Genomic DNA, 25,022 nt, shown 5'->3' with positions numbered 1-25,022 from the left:
GTCTCATAAGCCGCAGACCGCGGCCAGCAGGAGCTCGGGGCTGACATCAGTGTACCACTCAGAGTACGCTGATGTCTCAGCCGCAACTTGTGAGAGTGAGACAGACTGTGATGTGCACGGCCGTGTCACAGCACAGCAGCCAGTCGGCCGCACGCAGTTCACTATGCAGGGCCATCAGGCGGCCGACCCTGCACAGCTGCTGGGGGAGCGGCCCGGGGGGCATGTGCCTCCCTGCCACCCGGCCCAGCCTGCCCCTGAGCGTGTAAGCAATGTTCTGAAGCTGACCAGGATCACAGGAGTTCATTTTTACTTCCTAATCTTGGCCAGCTTCAGTGTCTAAAAAGCAGCAGTGGTCGTTCTGCTATACAACAAGATGTTTAATATAAAAAACAATTCTCACCGGTTCTAAACCTGATAACTCCAGTGAAGTATGCTCTGGTGGTCTCTGTTTGGACAGGAACAAATGATGTGCTGATCTTGGGTCACCTGACCACTGAGGCTTGTGATTGACTGCTGCGGTCATGTGACTGGAAACGGACATTATCAAATGTGCAATACTCGGGATCCCACATGTGTTTTATAATTCTATTTAAAGACAAATGTTGGTGCCTTGGGAAAAAGGTGATTTCAGCAGTGTCATATGATAAAATCCCATGCGGCACCCCCTTTGTTGCAACAAATGTCTAAGACATATTTCATATAGTAAAGCTAAAATGTTGGTGACCATTTACACCAATGTGGCATTTTACTTTAATTTATATACTGTAAGGATATATGATTGCAAATACAATTTTTTTCCCGCAGATAAGCCCGTCAGTACAATGAAAAGTACTATTGAAGATCACACAGCTTCTACATTAAATATTAATGGTATGCTCCATACGTTTTGGGTGTAGCTGACTGTCTAATGCAAAAAATAATTCAAATTGAAAATATATATATATAGACCCATAGCTAAGAAAGAAATAGAACCTTGTTATTGCTAGAGCTTCTGAAAGATAGATATTAGTGTCATCCACGCAGGAATCAACTGCAATGTTTTACTGTATTTATTTGGATCCCTGCAGCCTGTGGACCCAATGACATCTGTCACAGCCTGTATGAATTTGTCTGGCTTTCCCGGGGCTTGCATGACATTATTATGTCACGTGATCCCTGCTGCCAATTAACGGTCGCTTCACTCTCCCCGCCTTTCGACAAATCCCATACATTCGGAGGAAGTGAGAGAGCAGTAGCTTTGTACCGTATATACTCAAGTATAAGCCGACCTGAGTATAAGCCGTGGCACTTAATTTTGCCACGGAAAACTTGGTAAGCCTATTGACTCGAGTATAAGCCAGGTATGCATTGTCCCCTCATCCCTGTCCTAGTATGCATGGCTCCCCCTTCCTGTCCTGGTATGCTTGGTTCCCCCCGCCAGTGTCCTGGTATGCGTGGCTCCCCCTGTCGCTTTCCTGGTATGCGTGGCTCTCACCGTCGCTGTCCTGATATGGTGGCTCCCCCCATTGCTGTCCTGGTATGCGTGGCTCCCCCATCACTGTCCTGGTATGGTGGCTCCCCCCGTCGCTATCCTAGTATGCGTGGCTCCCCCATAGCTGTCCTGGTATGTATGGCTCCCCCCATAGCTGCCTTGGTATGCGTGGCTCTCCACATAGCTGTCCTGGTATGCTTGACTCCCCCCCCACCCGTCCTTGTATGTATGATTCCTATTACAAAAAAAAACCCGGTTTCCAGCAACTCTTCCTGCCGAGCGATCACGTGGCACTGCTCATTAAGGTAATGAATATTCCCTCCATGCCTATGGGAGTAGAGACGCGTGCATATTCATTATCTTAATGAGTGGCGCCACGTGATCGCTCAGCACAGGAAAAGCTGCAGGAAGCCGGCAACAACGAGATGCTGCAAGGGCGCCGGGACCAATGAGATGCAGGGCATACTGGAGGGTGAGTAGGATGTCTTCTGGAAGCTGGCGGCTGCGGCTGTCACTGTGCGCGCTATAAGAGAAATGAATATTCATTTCTCTTTAGCAGCGGCACAGGCTGTAGCCACAACTCTCCTGCCTCTGTAACCCGCTGCTCCGCCACTCCACCTCCCCCTGCTGGCTTTCTGGGACTATTGACTTGTGTTTAAGCCAAGGGGGCATTTTCAGCACAAAAAAATGTGCTGAGAAACTCGGCTTATACACGAGTATATACGGTACATGATTCGAAGGAATAATGGATCCAATTTGTAAAATCCACACTTTAGCTCTGATTCATCATTGCTTTTGTGCCAGGTTTTTTTGTGTAGTTTTGTGTACTTTGTGCCTTTGTAAAATATTATTCCATTTCTGCCTTTTTTAAGCTATTCTACATATATATATTCTATTGCCTGTTTTTTTTCCCCCCGCTTTGTGGGCAGAGTTTAACAATTCCAGATGTTTTGGGCGGATTTTTCAATTGCAACTTTTTAAAAAGTCACAACATTTTTGTGCAAACTCCATGTCAGCTCCCCACTCATTCCTATCCTGGAGTGATTTTACGCATGTATTTAAAAAATTGCATCTTTTGAAAAAGACATAGCATTTTGCTCAAAATGTCGCAAAAGTTTTGTATTACTTTGCGCTAATTTATGAAATGCTTGCACCATTTTGGTGAATTTTGCACAATAAACGTCAGTGAATATCACAAGACAGAAAAACTTTAAAAATCACTGCAAATGAGAAATCAGGACCTTTAGATGCAATGCTTATAAATAATAAATTATCCTCATCTCTTAACTTTTATTTTGTAAAATGGAGTGTATCTAATGCAATACATTAAAAAAAATTACATTTTGCTCATATACTACACATGGTCATTTTCTACTCTTTTTCTAGGTAATTCTGATCATATCATTGACCCAGCAAAACAGTCCAGTTCAAGACTTCATACTTGGTTGTTACTCAGCGGATTACTCACATTGTTTGTAGTAAGTATTATGGTAAGCCGTAAATTGAATTATATTCCTTACTTAAGCGCCCGTCACACATAGCGATCTCGCTAGCGAGATCGCTGCTGAGTCACAAGTTTTGTGATGCTGTAGGGAAGGTGACCTGACGGACGGACGGCCTAGTCAGAGTGAAGAAGGAAAGGTTTGCACAGTGTAGGTAGGGGTCAGTTATTACAGTGGGGAAACAACTAGGAAAGTGTAGTGGACGTGCAGTACCTTGGGTTGACCATTAGATGGCAGGGAGGAGTGTGAGCAAAGGACTTGACAACAGCTTAGGGCTTTAGAAACCGTTGGTCATGGGGGGCGGAGTGACAGTTTCAAGGAACCGGGTTGGTTATAAATACTGAGGGAGGGTTCCAGAAGGTTCCAGTCCCCAGGGGGAGCTCCAGTGACAGGAGGACTGCGACAGTCTGTGTGCTGTGAGGAGAATCTAAACCAGGGGGACTGAGGAGAGAGAACGTCAGGGGGGTGGTCCTGACAGGAAGGACCGCAGAAGGGACGAGGCACTGGGTGTGAGACACCATATTTGACACGACGACTGATCAGTGGAAGCGCTGTTGGTTTACGGGCCTAAGGCGGCCACAGTGACGGACCTGTCAGGAGCGTCGACGAGTGAAGAGGGGACAGTGTACGCACACGCGTCCCCAGTTCAGAGTACGGTGTGTGAGAAGCGGCCCTGGAAACGGAGGGCCGTGAGGTAAAGAAAGTGCGGTGTGCTCTGAGGCCGTCAGACGGACGGCAAGTGAAATAAACTTGGACCTGTTGCACCCAGAATCTGCCTCCATCTTGTCTCTGTTTCGTCTCTGCGCGGTAAGAAGAGGGACCCCCCCCAGCCTGGCCCACCGACCCTACAATGCAACAGCGATCTCACCAGCGAGAACGCTGTGTGTGACACTTACCAGCGATCGGCCCCCCTGCCGGGTATCGCCGATCATCCTGGAATGGCCAGGACATTTTTTTGATCACTGGTCTCCCGCTGGCCAGCACGCATCGCTGCGTGTGGCAGGCGGGAGACCAGCGAGCAGCAGCTGGTAACTAATGTAAACAGAGGGTTTCTAAGCGGCATGCAGCGCTTAGAAACCCGATGTGTACCTTAGTTACCAGCGCGCTGGTGCAGGGAGCTAGTAACCAAGGTACACATCGGGATTCTTAGTGCCGCGCGCTGCTTAGAAACCCGATGTGTACCTTGGTTACCAGCTCCCTGCGCCAGCGCGCTGGTAACTAAGGTACACAGTGGGTAACTAAGCGACGTGCGTCGCTTGTTACCCGCGTGTCGCTGGTGCTGATCGCTTGTGAAGCTGCCTGTTTGGCAGCTCACCAGCGATCATGTAGCGACACACCAGCGATCCTGACAAGGTAATATCGTTGTCAGGATCGCTGGTGCGTCGCTATGTGTGACAGGGCCCTTAAAGAGGTTTTCCACCATTTTGATGACTTAACTTCTGCATAGGTAATTAATATCCAGTCGGTGGAGGTCCGACATCTGGCACCCTCACCTCTGCCATGTAATTCCCCTTTACAGAGAAATGGTCAATATACACTTTTACGCTCTATTTTCCTAAAAAGAATCTGTCTTCAGGATTTCACCCCCTAAACTATTTGTATGCGCATGTAACTCTTTTAAAGATAAGTCCATTGATACCTTTACATGGTCAGTCCTTTCGTCTGTTTTGACAAATCAGTGATTGAATTGATATGAATGAGGCTGAAGATCTGTGGTAGATCTGAAGCCTCTGTCACTCCAGCTCTATTCACCCATACCGCCTTTTCCTGCCTAACTGAAAACCTCTATGCCTAGTGACTTTAGGCAAAGGAGACGTCCATAAAGCGGGAGCAGGAGATGCTGAGCAGGGAATAGAGCTGGAGTGAAAGAGGCTTCAAAATATACAAATAGATGTTCAGCCTCATTTTCATATAAATTCAAACACTGGTTTCTCAGTAGAATCGAAGGACATCTTTAGAGATGAGCCGATCTTTTGAAGTCAGAATTTTTCCCCAAAATTTCATTTTCGGCTAATAATTTTTGCAACCCTCAATACTGGAATGCTGGTAATTGCTCATGGGGAGAAGTGAGAGAGATAAAGAGAGAGGACCCTACTGACCATACGAGCTTACACTCTACAGGAGTGAGAGAGAGTACCCCACTGACCATAAGAGCTTACACTCTACAGGAGTGAGGAGAGAGAGAGGACCTTGCTGACCATAAGAGCCTACACTACATAGGAGACAGAGTGAGCGAGGACCCCGCTTTTCATTAGAGCTTGCACCCTACAGGAGAGAGAGAGGATATTGCTGATCATAAGATCTTACACTCTACAGGAGAGAGAGGGGACCCTGCTGACCATAAGAGCTTACACTCTACAGGAGAGAGAGGGGACCCTGCTGACCATAAGAGCTTACACTCTATAGGAGACAGAGCAAGCGAGGTCCCCGCTTTTCATTCGAGCTTTCACCCTACAGGAGAGAGAGAGGACTTCGCTGACAATAAGAGCTTACACTGTGCAGTAGAGAGAGGACCCCACTGGTCATAAGAGCTTACACTCTACAGGAGAGAGAGAGAGGCCCCTACTGACCATAAGAGCTTACACTCTACAGGCAAGAGAGAGAGAAGACCCAGTGACCATGAGAGCTTACACTCCACCGGATAGAGAAACTTACCCAGTGACTCTGGAGATAAAAAACAACTCTGCTGTACAAACTGTGCTCCACTGGGAACCGCTGATCTGTGATGGCTCTGGTACTGACCACCACTGTACAAGGTGTGAGAATCTGCTAGATATCTTAGCTGCAGGGCATTATGGGGAAGTCTACACGACCACACTTAAAAATACATTTGTCTGCTCCCTGATGCTTCCGCAATGTGAGAAATGATGCTTGTCAAGTTTTTTGTTTTTTTTCTGAAAACGAAATCTCAAAGTGTTTGAATTCATGGAACCGCAAATGTCAGGAAATTTCACTGAAACTTGATCCTCTGCGGATCAATCCACTCATCTCTAGTGACCATGTATATGTTGCTACCTCTTTAGTGCAACAGTTGGATTTCTCTTTGTTCTTTGGAACTCTCTCCGGTCAAACATAAATTACAACAGTATATGTATGTATGCAGTGCAGTAATGTGTCTATGAACCTTTGTACTGTACAGTTATATCTATGATTTGGAAAATCTCTTTACTAAGATCAGTTGGTTAACAATGCATAGTAAGGCCGGTTTCACATTTGCGTTAAAGGCCGCAGTGTTGGCCTGCGCACGGCCGCCGCTAAGCCCCGCCCCTGTCGCGCCTCCGCCGGTAGCTCCGCCTCCGGACGCATGACGCTGCATGCGTCATGCGTCCCCTATCTTTATCACTGAGGACGCAGGCCGTGCACAGTATGCGTTTGGTGGCGCCTGCGTCCTCAGTGATAAAGATAGGGGACGCATGACGCATGCAGCGTCATGCGTCTGGAGGCGGAGCTACCGGCGGAGGCGCAGCAGGGGGCGGGGCTTAGCGGTGGCCGTGCACAAGCCGACGCTGCGGCCTTTAACGCAAATGTGAAACCGGCCTAAAATAAAACAGGTGCAGATGGCCTGGAGCATTTCTTTATTCTGCAAATTCTCACCATTTTAAAGTTTTGTTTTGCCTCTAGTATTGAGCACTTATTATACATCTGGATCAGATCTAATAAAATATACTGATGTTGGTCCTCTGATTTTAATAGGTATTTGTAACATGCTGGAAAAGTCGAAGTCAAGGTAATTACTCAAAATGTTGGCTAGAAGTCAGATTAAAATAGTTGTACACTACTAGGATAACCCCTTCCTGATCTAAATGTTTGGCTTCGATAAAATAAAAAAGCCGATACTCACCTCCCATGCCGACGCCGGTCAAATGGTGTCGACACTCTCGGTCCCTGGGCGCTCCTTTGGTTCTTGTGACACGTGACCCTGGTGCCCATTCAGCGCTGGCATTACTGTCTCCACTTTCATATGAATTGAACTTGAAGAGGAAGTTGGAGAGCAGCAGCAGCTCTGACTTCCTCTTCATGTTCAATTCGTACAATGACAGTGATGCCAGTACTGATTGGGCACAGGGCTCACGTGTCACAACAACCATACAGGATCCCCGGGACCACAAGTAAAGACAACGCTGGATTGGTGCTGGCATGGGAGGCGAGTATAAGCTTTTTTATTTTATCGGGACCAAGCATGGGGAATGAGAAGGTGTTGTCCAAGTAGTGGACAGTTCAATCAAATTTGGCAAAAAAATTAAATTTGCATCATATTTATTAGTTGTGAATCCAATGTACATTATTATGCTCTGCCAACTCCAAAGTCAGTGGTGTAACGAGTCCGATTGGCCTCTGCAAAATTTGGACTTGGACTTCCATCTGCATTTTTGTCTGATGTGTTTGCCCTTATAGTGGTCAAGATCCTACGAAGACATAAATGTTCACCCCCCATGTAATAATGCCCCCGGTCCTGTAATAATGTCCCCAATCCTTGCCCTTTCCTAGTATAATATCCTGCATCCTGTGCCTGTTCCTGGTATAATATCCACCATCCTAGACCTCTCACTGTTATGTCTCCCTTTCATGGTATAATGTCCCCCATTTTGGTTTAATGTCCTCCATCCTATGCCCCCTCAAGTAATAATGTCCCCCAATGTATAATACCCTCCATTCTGGGACCTTTCCTGGTATAATGTCTCCTTTCCTGCTATAATGTCCTCCATCCTGGTATAATATCCTATATCCTTTATCCCTTCCAGTAATAATTTCCCTGTTCTGCGGCTCTTCAGCAACAAATGTAAGATAAAAGAAATAAACTATTCTTCTTACCTTCCCCAGCTCCCACAACGTGCAGTGTCCTCATCAATAGCCAATGCAGAAACCGGCCAATGACTTAGGCAAGCAAGCAACAGCAAGCACATGACGTCAATGCCATGTGCCATTTATGATAGGCATACCGACAGCTGCCGGCCTCTGATTGGCCAGCGGCTTGTATTGCACCTCATAAAGCTGGCAAGTCTTTGTGCTGCATTACATGTCAGCTGAATGTGAGTCCTTGGATGCACATCTAGCTTAAATAGCCAATTCCGTAGCTGGGTCCCCCTCCAGCATTGGCAAGGGTCCTGTGGCACCCTCTGCAAGCGCCATAATTATGCCCTTGCCCAAGGCATATTTAACATGTATAAAAAAAAAAATACAAAAATTATAGCCACCTGGCCTTCACCTGTTCCAATGAGCAGCTTCCCTCAATAAAACTGTTTGGCCATAATGACCATTGTCAAGTTTTGAGATAAAAAGATAGAGGCTTGCAAGTCAAATAACACCATGCCCACCATGAAGAATCATGGTGACATTACGATTTGGAGGTAGTGTGCATCAGAGGACACTAGTGCACTTTACAAAGATGGCATTATTAGGAAGTTAAGTTTTGTAGAGATATTGAATCAACACCTAAAGACATTGGCCAGAAAATTACGGTAATGCCTGGGAGCAAATTGGCCTTCCCAATAGACAATGACACCAGGCATACTTTCAAAGTTATGTCAAAATGGTTTAACCCTTTCCCAATATATGACATACTGTTTCGTCATATATGAGATCCCCTTCTTTGAAGGAGCCTCAGAAACTGAGCCTACTGTATTGCCTTCAGATGATGGCTGTGTCATTCAAGAGGGGGAGTGCAGGGCTGGGAGGCCACTCTATTCTAAATGCCCATCATCCCCTCTGCAACTTGATTCCGGAGCCACGATGGGTTACCATAACAGCTTGCAACCTGCTTAAGTCCATCTTGACTGTCATGACTGTTCTTCTATTAATGCGATCATGGAGCTGGTCTTCACAGGAGACCATGATTTGTAATACAAACGGCAACACTGTGGTAAAAGTGATTGGATGATCTCAGGTTCAAGTTCCCTAAGGGGAATACAAAGTACAGTAAATACTAAAAAAAAAAAGTATAAAAAATACATTTAAAAATAGAAAAGTTTGAATCATCCGCACTTTTACCTCTTTAACAGTAACAAAATACAATTTTCATCTATTTAAAAATAAAGTTAATTACGGTAACCTGAAAATGGTGTAATAAGAAAACAATATCAAAACACCACAACAGCGTTTTTTTCAGTCGCTGCAATACCGCAAGAAAAAAAATGCAATAAGGAATTATCACAATATCATATCTATCCAATTAAAATGTGCTCCAGGTGCAAAAAACAAGACCTCACACATCTCTATCGACAAAAAATGGAATATTACTGGTCTTGGATTTTATGAATTATTTTTCATTACTGATAAACTGTAAATAAAAATGTTAAAGTTTGGTACCATATTACAAACTGATAATACGCAGATTCATACTACCACGTCAGTTTAATAAACGTTGAAAAAAAAACAAAATACAAAGATAAAATTGTGTAATTGCATTTTTTGTAATATCACCCACCGCACTTGGATTTTTATTATCGTTTTCCAGTACATTGAATCGTAAGATGAATGGTGCCATTTTACGATGTCGACAAAAAATAAAAAAAGTTGTGGCAAATTGCCTGGTCAGGAAGGGGTTAAGATCAAAGTGAAAGCAATGGAATGGCCGTTATAAAGCCCTGACCTCAATCCCAAAGAAAATGTATGAGCAGAATAGAAAAACCATAAGTGAGCAAAGACTCCTACAAACCCAACTGAGAAATGGTCCAAAATTCCAGCAATTATTGGAAGACAGCCTAAATAGTCTTACCCACGTTAGACAATTTAAAGCCAATTCTAACAAATACTAGCCACATATTTTTAACCCCTTAGCGACCAAGCCATTTTGTAGGTTAATGACCAGGCCTTAATTTTGAAATCAGACCACTGTAACTTTATGTGCTTATAACTCTGGAACGCTTCAACGGATCCCGCTGATTCTGACATTGTTTTTTCGTGACATATTGTACTTCATGACAGTGGTAAAATTTCTTCAATATAACTTGCATTTATTTATGAAAAAAATGAAATATGGCAAAAAATGTTAAAATTTTTCAATTTTTAAACTTTTAATTTTTATGCCCTTAAATCAGAGACATACGTCACAAAAAATAGTTAATCAATAACATTTCCCACTTGTCTATTTTATATCAGCACAATTTTGGAACCAACATTTTTTTCTGTTAGGAAGTTATAAGGGTTAAAAGTTGACCAGCGATTTCTCATTTTTACAAAACCATTTTTTTAGGGACCACCTCACCACCTGAAGTCACTTTGAGGGGTCAATGTGACAGAAAATACCCAAAGGTGACACCATTCTAAAAACTGCACCCCTCAAGCTGTTCAAAACCACATTCAAGATGATTATTAACCCTTTAGGTACTTCACAAGAATTGAAGCAATGTGGAAGGAAAAAATTAACATTTAACTCTTTTTCCATAAAATTTTTTTCTTTGGACACATTTTTTTTTAATTTTGTCAAGGGTTTCACGAGAAAATGAATCACAATATTCGTTGTGCAACTTCTCCTGAGTACACCAATACCCCATGGGTGGAGGAAGACCAATTTTTAGGTGCACGGCAGGGCTCGGAAGGGACGGAGCATCATTTGAGATTTTGAATGTCAAATTGGCTGGAATCGAGAGCGGACGCCATGTCGCATTTGGAGAGGCCCTGATGCACCTAAACAGTGGAAACCCCCCTTTAGTGACCCCATTTTGGAAACTAGACCCCCCAAGGATCTTATCTAAATGTGTGGTGAGCACTTTGAACCCCCAAGGGCTTCACAGAAGGTTATAACGTAGAGGCGTAAAATTAAAAAGTCATATTCTTTCCACAAAATGATCTTTTCATCCCCAATTTTTTTTTTCCCAAGAGTAAAAGAACCCCAAAAGTTGTTGTGCAATTTGTCCTGAGTACGCAGATACCCCATATGTGGGGGTAAACCACTGTGTGGGTGCATGGCAGAGCTCAGAAGGGAAGGAGTGCTGTTTGACTTTTTCAACGCAAAATTGGCTGGAATTGAGATTGGACGCCATGTCCCGTTTGGAGAGACCCTGATGTGCCTAAACAGTCAAAACTCCCCACAAATGACACCATTTTGGAAACTAGACCCCCCCCCCAAGGAGCTTATCAAGATGTATGGTGAGCACTTTGAACACCCAAGTGCTTCACAGAAGTTTATAACGTAGAGCCGCGAAAATAAAAATCATTTTTTTTCCACAAAAATGATATTTTTGCCCACAAGTTTTTATTTTCACAATGGTAACAGGAGAAATAGGACCCCAAAAGTTGTTGTGAAATTTGTCCTGAGTACGCTCATACCCCATATGTGGGGGGGAACCACTGTGATCGCCTTACTGCGATCCTTCGGAGGCACAATGGACAAATCCACAAAAGGTGAAGAATTGGTTTTATTTTTAATGCCGTTTCTCGTGCGGTATTAGTGATATGGCGACTTTATTCCTCGGGTCGGTACGATTACAGCAATACCATATTTATATCCTTTATTCATGTTTAGCTTCTGTCACACACTAAAAGACGCTTTTTTTTGGAAGAATTTTTTGTAAGAAATTTTTGCATCGCCGTATTTTGAAAGCTATAATTTTTCCGTATTCTGGCCGACAGAGTCAAGTGTGGGCTTGTTTTTTGCGGGACGAGTTGACTTTTTTATTGGTACCATTTTCGGGCACATAACGATTTTTGATCGCTTTCTATTCTGATTTTTGTGGAGGCAGAATGAACAAAAACTTAAAAATTCAGGAATTGTTTTGTTGTTGTTTTTTTTCCCCTCCGTTCCGCATATGGTAAAATTAGTATGGCAGCTTTATTATTCGGGTCACTACGATTACAACGATACCTCATTTATATCGTTTATTTATGTTTTGGTGGTTTTTACACAATAAAAACTTTTATAGAACAAATCATTATTTTTGCATCACTTTATCCTGCGAGCTATAAATTTTTTATTTTTCCACTGATGGAGCTGTATGGTGGCTCGTTTTTTTGCGGGACAAAATTACGTTTTCAGTGGTACCATGTTTATTTATATCCGTCTTTTTGATTGCATGTTATTGCATTTTTTCCAAGCGGTATGATGATACCGCTTAGAAAAGGTATAATGTGCTACTTTTTTGTGGGTTTTTTTTGCAGCGTTCACTGAAGGGGTTAACTAGGGTGATGCTTTTATAGATGGGATTTTTACGGACGCGGCAATACCAAACGTGTATTTTTTTGTTTATTTTATTTTTTTACATAAAAATGTGTATTTTTAGGGGATTTTTTTTATTTTTAAAAAATGTTTTTTTACCTTGTCTTTTCATGGGACTTTCACTTTCGGTATATTACAATGCTCCAGCATTGTATTGCATTATACTTATGCTGAAAGCTGCTGACACCATGCTGTGAGAATGGTCTCAGCAGCTTTCTGTAGCTGAATGACCAGGAGGTTGTCATGACACCTCCAGGTCATCATGGCACAGGTCGGGCCCCGTGATTCCATCGCGGGGACGCCGACCTGAGGCAGAGGGAGCCCCCTACCCTCTGCCTCCCCCCTCTGAAAGCTGCGATCGCGCTTGATCGCAGCACTCAGGGGGTTAAAAGCGGGGGGCGCCGCTCCTGACTGTCAGTGCAGCACGCTCAGCCACTGCAGCGCTGAGCTCCGGCACTGAGATCAGGCAGGAGATGCTGAAATTTCAGCCTCACCTGCTCGATCGTTGCTGTGTTTGGTTGGTCAGATTGACTGACCAATCACAGCGCTTGGGGTGAAGGGACCGACTGCAAGGGTCCCTGCACCCCTTGCCGTGCCTGACAGCTGTCGGCACTGAACTGTCACTGCGTGTTTACACGCAGTGACAGTTCAAAGGAATGACGTGCACAGTCCGTCCTGGTGCGGGAAGTTACCTCCTGCCATGACGGACTGTGCACGTCCATAGACATTAAGGGGTTAAACTTCTGGGCCACTCAAACTGTGATGAAACAAATAAAAGTCTCTAGAATTATTTCGACTTCACATTCTTGAACTTTAGTAGTGCTCTGAAGTAACCTAAGAGGGTGAATGTGTACTAAACAGGAGTGTGTGCTCAGGTAGGAGAGTGTGTGCTCTCAGAAGTGCGTGTGCTCAGGCTGGAGTGTGTGCTCGCAGAAGGGTGTATGCTCAGGCAGGAGTGTGTGTTTGCAGAAGTGTGTGCTCTCAAGAGTGTCCACTTAGGTAGGAGTGTGTGCTCTCAAGAGTGTGCGCTTAGGTAGGAGTGTGTGCTCTCAAAAGTGTGTATGGTCGGCAGGAGTGTGTGCTTTGAGGAGTGTGTTAACAAGCAAGAGTGTGTGCTCACGGAAGTGCGTGCTCAGGCAGGAGTGTGTGCTCGCAGAAGGGTGCATGCTCAGGTAGAAGTGTGTGCTCACAGGAGGGTGCTTTATAAGGCAGGAGTGTGTACTCACAGAAGGGTGCATGCTCAGACAGGAGTGTGTGCATGCAGAAGTGTGCTTGCTAAGGCAGGAGTGTGTACTTACAGAAGTGTGTGTTCTCAAGCAATGGTGTGTGCTTAGGTAGGAATGTGTATGGTTAGGGAGGAGTGTGTGCACAGAAACGAGTGTGTGCTTTCAAACGTGTGTGTGGTCAGTAGTGCGTGCTCACAGAAATGTGTGTGTTCAGGCAGGAGTGTATGCTCCCAAAAGTGTGTGTGTGCGCTCAGGTAGGTGTGCATGCTCACAGAAATGTGTATGCACAGGCAGGAGTGTGTGTGCTCAGGCAGGAGCCGTGAGCTGTTATCTTCTAATCCTCACACTTCTCAGGGGTCTCTTGAGCAATCGGTGGGGATTTCAGGACCAGAATCCTCTTAGATCTAGAGGCACTTAAAGGGAACCTGTCACCCCCCCAGGGTGTTTTTAAGTAAAAGAGCCACCTTCAGCAGCACTAAGGCTGCATTCTGTGAAGGAGGCTCTTCTGTTTCTGACCCCCAGTAACGCAAAAATATTGACTTTTATAAATAGCTCCTCATACCTGTAATGCGTCCCATAGGTATGGTGTGTCCCCCTGCATCAGCCGTCTGCCAGTCGTCCATCATGCCTCTGTCCTGTGTCTGGGCGTCGCCTCCTCCTGTGTAGTATGCCTGTGCTGGGACAACTCTATCTGCTTCTTCCCCCATCCCCTCCTCTTTCTTTTTCCTCTCTCGGCACACAAGCAGGTCACTGGAAGGATCAGCTCATCAGACCCTGGGTGCTGAGGGAGGAAAAAGAAAGAGGAGGAGGGGGATGGGGATGGGGAAGAAGCAGCTAGAGTTGTCCCAGCTCAGGCATACTACACAGGAGGAGGCGGCTCCCAGACACAACAGGGGCATGATGGACGGCTGGCAGACGGCTGATACAGGGGGACACACCATACCTATGGGACGCATTACAGGTATGAGGAGCTATTTAAAAAAGTCAATATTTCTGCGTTACTAGGGGTCAGAAACAGAAGAGCCACCTTCACAGAATGCAGCCTTAGTGCTGCTGAAGGTGGATCTTTTACTTAAAAACGCCCTGGGGGGGTGACAGGTTCCCTTTAAAGGGACAAAAAAAATATAAAATTTATTGGCAGATGTTTAGATAATTGATGTATAATATTATTTATATAAAGGTATATACCCCATCATTTTGCAAAGTATGTGTTTTTACAACTTTATTGTGTTTCCCCCGTTAATCTGTGGTTTCTATGTCTTTATCTTTAGATCTTTCTCTAACACCGTAAAGATCTCAGCTGTATTGCTTTCTCACAGCTGGACTATCTTGAATATTATGACTTTGTACGACATGCACTTTTTTCTCAGCTTACATTTATAAGTTATAACCTCAAACGCTGCGTCCATCTTGTAACTGGAAGGAAAGATAGAAGACTTCTTCATAGGAATCAATGATGTTTTTCAGCACAGCAAAGCAAACGGGGAAATGGAGCAAGGAGACAAAAATAACATGAACCCTCAATGGTTAAAGATAAGGGGAAAAAAAGTGCTGTTTAACTATTTTTGGGGACTTGTTAGTGGCATTCAAGACATAGGAATTGGAACATTTGTGCCATACCTGAAACCATGTAAACTGGATCTATCTACACGAAAGAGAAGTCAATGCTTGGTTGTTGCCTACCACGTCCATTTATATAATGCTGACATTTGTAGGGCGCGTTCACATTTTGGGTCGTTGTGATGTCACAAAGGTGAAAGAAAGACACTTCTAGTGAAACACATAAAGCCATATTCACATTCGCAGGAGCAAAAATATTCATTGTATTTTGTATTGGTTTACAAATACCTCTGAAAATGTGATACATGTTCTCAGCTTTGGCTGCAGCAAAATGGAATAAATTCATTTGAAATGAACCTGAGCTATCTATATCAGGAAAGGGAGTGCAGCTAGAGAAATACATAGGAATAGTTCACATTAGGCAGCAAACCATGGCAGGTGATGTGAAACGCTTTCATATTCTAATTACTGGACAGATGCCATTTAGTGTTAAAAACTGCAATGAGCCAAATGGTTGAAAGAGGTACTGTATATACTATTTAAAAGGCAAACTGAGCTGGAAATTCGCACTAGTTCTAGAATCTGTAAAATATTAACTTTTGGAAGCAGTATACAGTATGAGCAAACTTGGCAATTTTCTCATTTAAACCCTTCACCCCCGAGCCTGTTTTCACCTTCATGACCGGGCAAAATTTTACAATTCTGACCAGTGTCACTTTATGTAGTAATAAACCCTGGAACACTTCAATGGATCCCACTGATTCTTAGACTGTTTTTTCCTGACATATTGTCCTTCCCGACAGTGGTAAAATTTCTTCAACATGACTTGTGTTTACTTGTGAAAAAATTGGAAATTTGGTGAAAATTTGGCAATTTTCAAAGTTTTAATTTTCATGCCCTTAAATCAGAGTTATGTCTCACAAAATAGTTAATGACTAGCATTTCCCACATGCCCACTTTACATCAGCACAATTTTTGAAGCATACATTTTTTTTTTCTCGTTAGGACGTTATAAGGGTTAAAATGTAACTAGCGATTCCTCATTTTTCCAACAAAATTTACAACACCGTTTTGTTTAGGACCCACATCACATTTGAAGTGACTTTTCGGGGTCTATATGATAGAAAATACTCAAAAGTGATATCTTTCTAAAAACTGCACACCTCAAGGTGCTCAAAACCACAGTCAAGAAGTTTATTAACCCTTCAGAGGTGCTTCACAGGACTTTTTGGAATGTGGAAGATAAAAATGAACATTTAAGTTTTTGTAATAAACTATTTACTTTACACCTAAAATGTTTTAGTTACGCAACAGTAACAGGAAAAAATGGATTGCAAAATTTGTTGTGAAATGTCTCCTGAGCTTGATTATACCCCCTATGTGGGAGAAAACCACTGTTTGGGCACACGACACATTTTCACATTGGGAAATGGGTAAAAATTACACCAAAGTTTTTAGAATGCTGTCACTTTTGAGTGTTTTCTATGATATAGGCCCCTCAAAGTCAATTCAAATTTGAGGTGGTCCCTAAAAAAAAAAGTGTTTTGTTTTTTTTAATTTTGTTGTAAAAATGAGAAATTGCTGATCAACTTTTAACCCTTATAACTTCCTAACAACAACAAAAATATATCTAAAAATCATGCTGGTGTAAAGTAGACATGTGGGAAATGTTATTTATGAACTATTTTGTGTGACGTAACTCTCTGATGTAGGGGCATAAAAATTAAATTTTGAAAATTTCAAAATTTTTGCCAAATTTCCGATTTTTTTCACAAATTAACGCAAGTCATGTCGAATAAATTTTACCACTATCATGAAGTATAATATGTCATAAAAAACAATCTCAGAATCAGTGGAATCCGTTGACGTGTTCCAGAGTTATTATCTCATATCACATTAAAAAAATGAGGCCCGGCCATTAACCCCGTCATGATGGAGCCAAGCGTTTCTGTTTTTTGCTCCCCAGAGCCATAACTTTTTTATTTTTCCATCAATATGGCCATGGGAGGGCTTGTTTCTTTGCGGGATGAGTTGTACTTTTGAATGACACAATTGGTTTTATTATATTGTGTATTCAAAAATAGGAAAAAAAATTCCAAGTGTAATGAAATTACAAAAATTCCACGACGGTTTTTTGTTTTTTTACCATCTTCACCAAGTGCTAAAACTGACCTGCCATTATGATTCTCCAGGTCATTACGAGTTCATAGACACCAAACATTTCTAGGTTCTTTTTTATTTAAGTGTTGAAAAAAATCCAAAGTTTGTAAAAAAAAAAAAAAAAATTGCATCATTTTCCGAGACTCGTAGCATCGCCATTTTTAGTGATCTCAGGTCGGGTGTGATATCACGGGTGACTGGACACTCCGCCTCCAGCAGGGCGAATTTCTATGACACCCGTGGCCCTGGATACACCGCCTCCAGCAGTGCGAATTTAAACAAAGAAACGTGCAGCCGGATACACCTCCTCCAGCAGGCGAATTTCAGTAGTTACACGTGTATCTGAATACACCGCCTCCAGCAGGGTGAATTTACAGAGATAAGGGAAACACCAGGGAAACCGATACAATGGAGGGCCCTGCAATACGGAACAGGGACGTGGAGACCTCCTGCACTCCCCTGAGTCAGTGTCTCTACACTCCTGACCGTCCCTAGGCAGGTTCCGCACCTGGCGATGAGCAGGATACCTAAAAACCCTAGCTCGCCCTGCACCTATCCCTTTCTAATGAATTGGACGGTGCAGAAACTAATCTCACCACTGCACTAAAACACACATAAGGAAAGTTACAAACAGGGAAAAGCCACTTAGCTTTGCTCTGTTGCTATTGCTCCCAGCAACAGAGTCCAGCACCTGAGTGCAGCTTTCCTCCTGAATAGCTGCTACTTCACCAAAGCTCTGTCAGAGCTGTAAGGAACTCCTCACTGTTGCTCCTTCCACACCAGGACTCTGTCTGAGCTGCAAGGAACTCTTCTCTAGCTCCTTCCTCCACCAAGGATGGTTGGAAATGACCAATATCACCAACAGTGAGTGAGACCACCTGACTCTCCTTTATAGGCAAGAGCCAGAGCCATCACACCTGCTAGTGATTCCCATGTAATAATACTAGCCACAACCGGGGGCAAAACTAGAACTAAAGACACCACTGTGTAATGACCCTAATGGCCAGCGGGGGCAAAACTAACTTTAAGCAAACAGCTTAAAGAAAAAAAAAAAGTTACATGTGCTTTTATCTGTCACAATCCAGCATGGATCGTGACATCGGGTGAGGGCTTATTTTTGGCGCGCCGATCTGACATTTTTAATGATACCATTTTGGTGTAAATAAGATATTTTGATCGCCCATTATTGCATTTTAATGCAATGTTGTAGCGACCAAAAAAAGTAATTCTGGCGTTTTTACATTTTTCTCATTACGCCGTTTAGCGATTGGGTTAATTCTTTTTTTATACTGATATATTGGGCGATTCTGAATGCAGTGATACCAAATATGTGCATGCTTGATTTTTTTTATTGTTTTATTTGAATGGGTCGAAAGGGGGATGATTTGAACTTTTATTTTTTTTATTTTTTTAAATATTTTTAAAACCATTTTTTTACTTTTGGCTTGCTTCAATAGTCTCAATGGGAGACTAGAAGCTGCCACAACCTGATCGGCTCTGCTACATAGAGACGTTGATCAGATCGCCTGCATGTAGTAGAATTACTCACTTGCTAAGAGCGCTGACCACCAGGCGGCGCTCACAGAAATCTGGCTATGACAGCCATAGAGGTCTCCAGAAGACCTCTGTTGTTATGCCAACCCATTGGTGACTGGGGGTCACCGGTGGTCAGATTTCGGGCCCCATGGCCGGAAGCGTGTGTTAAATGCCGCATTTAACGGGTTAATAGCCGTGGGTGGATCGTGATTCCACCCGCGGCTGTTCCGGGCACATGTTAGCTGTTCAAAACAGCTGACATGTGTCGGGAAAGATATGGGCTCACCGCCGGAGCCCACATCAAAGGGGGGAGTACGGCGCATGTCGTGAAGGAGTTAACCTACAAAGTGGCTCGGTTCCTAAGGGGTTAAATATTGTGATGTGTATTTTTTCAAACTTTGGTTGTCATGGTTACAATTTGCATACAAGATCTTTGTTAGGGAACCCTAAGCTATAGAAATTCTTAAGGGCAACTGTCCCTTTGTGTTGGGGGCTGGGGTAAGGAGGAATTGAAATAGGGCACTAATAAGCTACTCACCTTTGACTAATATATCTATAAACCTGATGAGGACAGTCAGATAAAACCTTAAGGGAACCTGCCATTAGATTCCTACTACCTGAACCATGAGTGTCAAGAAGAATCTGGTTGTGTGATTGCAGTCAGGTAGTTTGAAAAGCCGGCTGGGGACTATACGGAGAGACCTGACTACGATGACATACTGGCTTCTCCTTCATCCCGCTCCAGTTGATACATACGTGGAGACCAGTCAATCAACTAGAGTATGGCAGTGACAAACCAGCTAGGGGCCAGATAAAGTCACTTACAAAGAGTATCCATTATTTTAATTTTGATTTAATGAATAAATAGTACACATGAAAATAAGCAACTTGGTAATATATCTTATCAAAATACACTTTCAGTGAAGACAGATTGTCTCATTAGTGAAGATAACAGTTGGTGCTTTTGAAACTTTATGGAGGAGGGAGGACACAGACTTTCTCCTGAAATAACAGTTACACCTCTTCATAGAAGTTTACGAGCACCAACTGTCATCTCAAAACTCAGTAATTGGACAATCTGTCTTCACTGAAAGCAGATTTTACCCATGAACTGAGAATTTTGAGAATGAACGATGAGTCCGGGAGGAGAAAGAAGAGGATTTTTGTAAGGCCAGGATCACACATGCAAGAAACATGGCCAAGTCTCGCATGTTATTTAATACCCGGCACTCAGCAGGGAGCGTGCGGCTGCATAGCAATACATGGATCCGCACTCTCCGCTCCCGAGTGACGGCGGCAGTGCTGGGTATTAACATGCGAGACTCGGCCGTGTTTCTTGCATGTGTGATCCCAGCCTAATAAGGTAAGAAGTTTCTTATTTTCACATGTAATATTGATTTATGAAAAAAAAAAATCTCTTTAAAGGGATTTCTACAGTTTTTTAAAAGGACTTTTCCTTGGAAATGGTATTAGTATCATATTCATTGGGACCCATCTCTACACCAATCCACAAAATGCATTCAGATGGGTCAGTCCCAGCCTGTTAACAAGTGTTGATCGACTATATACTTTTACATCATAGGAATAGAGCAATCGTTCTGTGTCCAGTATGGCACCATGTTATTGGAAGCATGTCCACTGTTTTCTCGGGGCCATGTGCTGCTGACAGCGCTGAGTTTTATGATGGACCAAACAACGCAATCACTCAAACTTTCGGCAATGCAAATTTTTTTTAACTGCTATGGTATTTTATGCTATCCTAATAGCTGATCGGCAGGCATTACGAGAGTTGGACCCCCACCAATCTATGATAAATGGCCAATCTTCACAATAGATCATCAGCTTTAGAATGGAATAAACATCTTATCCCCTTAACAATAAATGAAGGATGTATACATCATTGAGTGAAGTTTTTGCATTATGATGGATAGACCTCACAAGATTGTAGTGGGAGCATGGTTGTAATGAACAGCCACATGACCTTCCCAATCAATGGGGTCAAAGCTACCGTAGGTCTGCCTTTGGAATTTGTCGGCTAGGCTGTGCTGGAAATTGCAGTAACACTGAAGGCAATAATTCTTTGAAATTCTATGTAGTCCGTAGCTTTGTAAATGTGATCAAAAGATGAATTTATTTTGAATAAAAGTTTAATTTAACAACCCGTGGCTCAAGAAAAATATATAATTTATATAAAAAAAAGGAAAAAAAGAAAATAAAGAGCAATAGACAAATTGTAATTTACAGAACATGATACCATTGAAGGATGTCCTCACACAGCAGCATTGGCTAGCAAAAACAAAAAAGGTATGATTTTTTGAATGCAAGGACAAAAAAATTTACAGCAATTACTTGGTCATGAAAGGGTTTTTCGCAGCTAAAATTAAAAAAGTCTAACATTGGAAATCCTGACAGTGTGTAGCAGACAAAGTGTTAGGATTGTGCTCTGTTTCACTCTCCACACGTGACTGCCACTATGTGATTAGCATGCTTGTGATCTTGTATTGATCTTTTCTCTTCCTTCTTTTCTCAGTGCTTCAATTAAATACAGAAAATGATACCGACTTTAAGAAAATTAATTTTGTTGCCACGAATAATGATATTCACAGTCAAATCATAAAGATCCTGAATAAACAACATAATGTCCCTCATTCGGTGCCCCTTCCAGTAATCATATACCACATTCTGGGTTACCTTCCTAGTGTAACGTCCTCTATCCTGGGCCCCTTCCTGGTGTAATGTTAATGTTCCATAATGTGCATCATCTTGAAACAATTTTCTTCTTCTTGGGTCCCTTCCTGGTATAATATCTTCCATCCTGGTATAATGTCCCCATCCTGATATAATGTCCTCCATCTTTGTATAATGTCCCCCATCCTGGCATAATGTCCTCCATTCTGGAATGACATCCTTCATCTTAGGCCCCTTCCTGGTATAATGCCCCCTATCCTAGTATAATGTCCTCCATCCTGGGCCCTTTCCTGGTGTAATGTCCCCCATCCTGGTATAATGACCCATAATGTGCATCATCCTGGAACAATTTTCTTGTTCTTGGGTCCCTTCCTGGTACAATATTTCCATCCTGATGTAATGTCCTCCATTTTGCTATAATATCCCCATGCTGGTATAATTTCCCCATCTAGGCATAATATCCTTCATCTTAGGCCCCTTCCTGGTAAAATGCCCCCGTAACCTATTATAATGTCCTTCATCCTGGGCCCCTACCTGGTATAATGTCCCCATATTGATATAATGCCCTTTATCTTGGTATAATATCCTCCATCCTGGGCCCCTTCCAGTAATAATGTCCCTGTTCTGCAGCTCTTCTCCAACAAATGTAAAAAACATAAATTGTTCTTCTTACCTTCCTCCATTCTCACAATGTGAGGCATCCTTTCCATAGCAGACGCAGAAGCCGGCAAGTGATATCACTACCATGCGCAACCCATCACATGACAAATACTCTGAAGTCAGCTTCCAGTATCTGATTGGCCACTGGCGTATATTGCAGTGCAGGGAGTCGGCAGGTCTCTGTGCCACTATACATTTCAGCTGAATGTGTGCCTGTCCCTGATGTACTAACTTCATGAAAGGGACAATTCTTTTCTGTTTCTGCCATCTTATGTTTTAATACTAAACTTGGCCTTAAAATAATGGATCCTTCAGCAGGTTTTTTGTTATGTAATCTGACAGCAGCATTATGTAGAGGCAAAAATCCCGATTCCGGAAATGTATCATTTAGTTTACTGGGTGCAGTGGTTGTGATAGAATCACAGTTTTCTCTGCTGGAGATCCAGCAGTTCTCTGAATGCTCAGCCCTGTATAACCCCGCCCACACCAGTGATTGGCAGATTTCAGGGCTAATCAGAGGTAGGGAGCGTGACTGGACTAGGAAGCACGAGACACCTAGTCCTGTAATGATAATCTCCTGCAAATAAAGCATTGATTACATTGAAACAACACACAGACCAGTAATTGACACATCACTGGAATCAGGGTCTCAGCTACTACATCGTAGAGCTCTAAGATTATATAGCAAAAACTCCTGATAGATTCTCTTTAAGTACCAAATTGACACAATGTTTTAAGGGATAAATACATTGGCTATGATCATGATTCTACAAACATCAAGGGATGCAGGTTACATATGTTTAGTTTTTCGAAAAGCCATATACTGTTGTGAGCATTGACATCCTGCTTTTGTCATTTCCTGATGTTTTTTACTTGGAAAACTTGTTATCTGCAATCTCTGTGTGTGTTTTAAGCTTGATTTTTAGGGACTACATTTCAACAAAATCTATCCGCACAAAATGTCTGTTCAAACCAAGCACAGGTGCTCAGTGCACCCTTTTGTGTAGCCAAACAGTTCAGTGCACCTTTCCACCTACTTCTTTTCCATCTCTCCTTATTTTCCTTAATTGTCAGCTCTGGATTTACAGGAGCCAGAGGAGGGCAGGCATATACGGAAAGCAAATAGGTGGGAAGGTGCACTGAACTACTTGGTCACACCAAGGGTGCATTGAACTTGGTTGGTTTGAACAGCCATTTTTTTTTCCCTAAAAGATTGTCTTTAGGGTTCATAATAAAGAAAAATAACTAAAACCACTACTGGAAACTCTGAACTCAGAATGGAGAATAAAAGTGCGTTTTGATCATTTTATACATTTTACATGAAGAACAAAATTGTAAAGTTGTTTCCATTTTTTAGTGTTTGACACCTTTACAACCAATTGTTTTAGGCTATGTGCACACTGTGACGGCCATCTGCGAATCTGGGCTGCAGTAGGAACAGCACCCCTAGTAACCCCGAGACCCTTAACCCCTATACAGGGATCTGGAATTGTAGCAAGGCCCAGGGGGTAGCTGTCTGGTGGAGCAGTGGACCAGAGCAGGACGGCTGCGAAGGGGTTAAAACTAAAACCCGTACTCGTGGTCAGGAGGCAGGAGTCGGAGGCCGGAGGGCAGCAGAGGTGCAAAATCAGCAGGCAGAAGAAGAGTCAAAAGTCCGGGCCAAGGTCAATAAAACCAGAAGGGCAGCAAAGGTACAGAATCAGCAGGCAGCAGAAGGGTCAGGAATCCAAGCGAAGGTCAGCGTCAAAAAAATCGGAAGAGAGGCAGAGGTACAAAAACGGCAGGCAATAGAATGGTCAGAAATCCAGGCTGAGGTCAGAGTTAACTATAGCAATTCACACAGTAGCACACAGGGGAACCAAGAATATATCCGGCGGCTTGCAAGACCAGTCCCAAGGTATTTGAGGGATCAGGTCATCCCTCACAGGTTCCCGGACTGATGATGTAATTAGGACCGCACCCAGGACCAGGCCAGATGGTGATGCAGTAAGCCCTACATGACTGACAGAGGGGCGGAGCCTGCGCCCACCAGATGCCTGCGCAGGAGCTTCTCTGTCACCACCCTCACCCAGGGGTGAACCACGGCGCCTCCCAGTGGCCGAGGCAGGAACAGCCGTCCCCGAGTCCGACGGCGATGTGACGGTCTGGCGCCTCCTAGTGGCCGAGACCGGAACAGCAGGCCCCGAGTCTGGCGGCGATGTGTCAGTCTGGCGCCTCCTAGTGGCCGAAGCCGGACCAGCACGCCCTGAGTCTGGCGGCGACGTGCCTGTCAGGCCCCTCCAAGTGGCCGAAGCCGGAACAGCAGGCCCCGAGGCTGGCGGCGATGTGTCAGTCTGGCGCCTCCTAGTGGCCGAAGCCGGACCAGCACGCCCTGAGTCTGGCGGCGACGTGCCTGTCAGGCCCCTCCAAGTGGCCGAAGCCGGAACAGCAGGCCCCGAGGATGGCGGCGATGTGCCAGTTCGGCCCCTCCTAGTGGCCGAAGCCGGAACAGCAGGCCCTGAGTCTGACAGCGACGTGACAGTACCCCCCTTCTAAGAGGGGCCTCCGGACCCTCAAAACCCGGTTTGTCAGGGTGAAGGAGGTGAAACCTTCTAATTAACCCCTTGGCATGGATGTCACCAGCGGGGACCCAGGACCTCTCCTCTGGGCCATAGCCCTTCCAATGCACCAAATATTGCATGGACCCTCTCACCAAACGGGAATCAAGGATACCCTGGACTTCGTACTCCAAGGCACCCTTGACCCAAACTGGAGGAGGGAACTGGACAGGATGAATTGGGGAGCGGTACATCTTGAGGGATTTGTGGAAAACATTGGGTATTTTAAAAGACTGAAGGAGCTTTAAACGAAAGGCTACCGGGTTAATTACCTCTAATTTCTCATAGGGACCAATAAATCTGGGACCTAGTTTGGCAGATGGTACCTTAAGCTTAATGTTCTTGGTAGACAGCCAAACTTTGTCCCCAACTCCCAGGTGCGGCCCCTTGGACCACCGTCTATTTGCGGCTGAAGCCTGTGTGACCTGGGAGCCTTTCAAGTTTGTGTTCACCTCCGACCAGATGGTC

The 25,022-nt window shown here is 43.8% G+C and overlaps 1 protein-coding gene across 1 annotated transcript in view; it reads left to right on the top strand.

Moving 5' to 3' along the window:
* FLT3LG (fms related receptor tyrosine kinase 3 ligand) overlaps positions 1-10,487 on the top strand; it is a 102,668-nt gene extending 92,181 nt beyond the window's left edge. Inside the window, exons 7-10 of the mRNA XM_073570993.1 lie at positions 805-870; positions 2,858-2,961; positions 6,667-6,700; positions 10,166-10,487. Of these exons, the coding sequence (XP_073427094.1) occupies positions 805-870; positions 2,858-2,961; positions 6,667-6,700; positions 10,166-10,239 (278 nt within the window). The 3' untranslated portion in view covers positions 10,240-10,487. The remainder of the gene's footprint in view (positions 1-804; positions 871-2,857; positions 2,962-6,666; positions 6,701-10,165) is intronic.
* The last annotated feature ends 14,535 nt before the right edge of the window (positions 10,488-25,022 follow it).

The sequence above is a fragment of the Dendrobates tinctorius genome, unplaced genomic scaffold, assembly GCF_039654945.1.
Source record: "Dendrobates tinctorius isolate UK_male_01 unplaced genomic scaffold, ASM3965494v1 ptg000028l, whole genome shotgun sequence".
Classification (NCBI taxonomy): Eukaryota; Metazoa; Chordata; class Amphibia; order Anura; family Dendrobatidae; genus Dendrobates; species Dendrobates tinctorius.
Note: the sequence above shows the minus strand (reverse complement) of the source record. Positions and strands in the feature narration are given on the sequence as shown.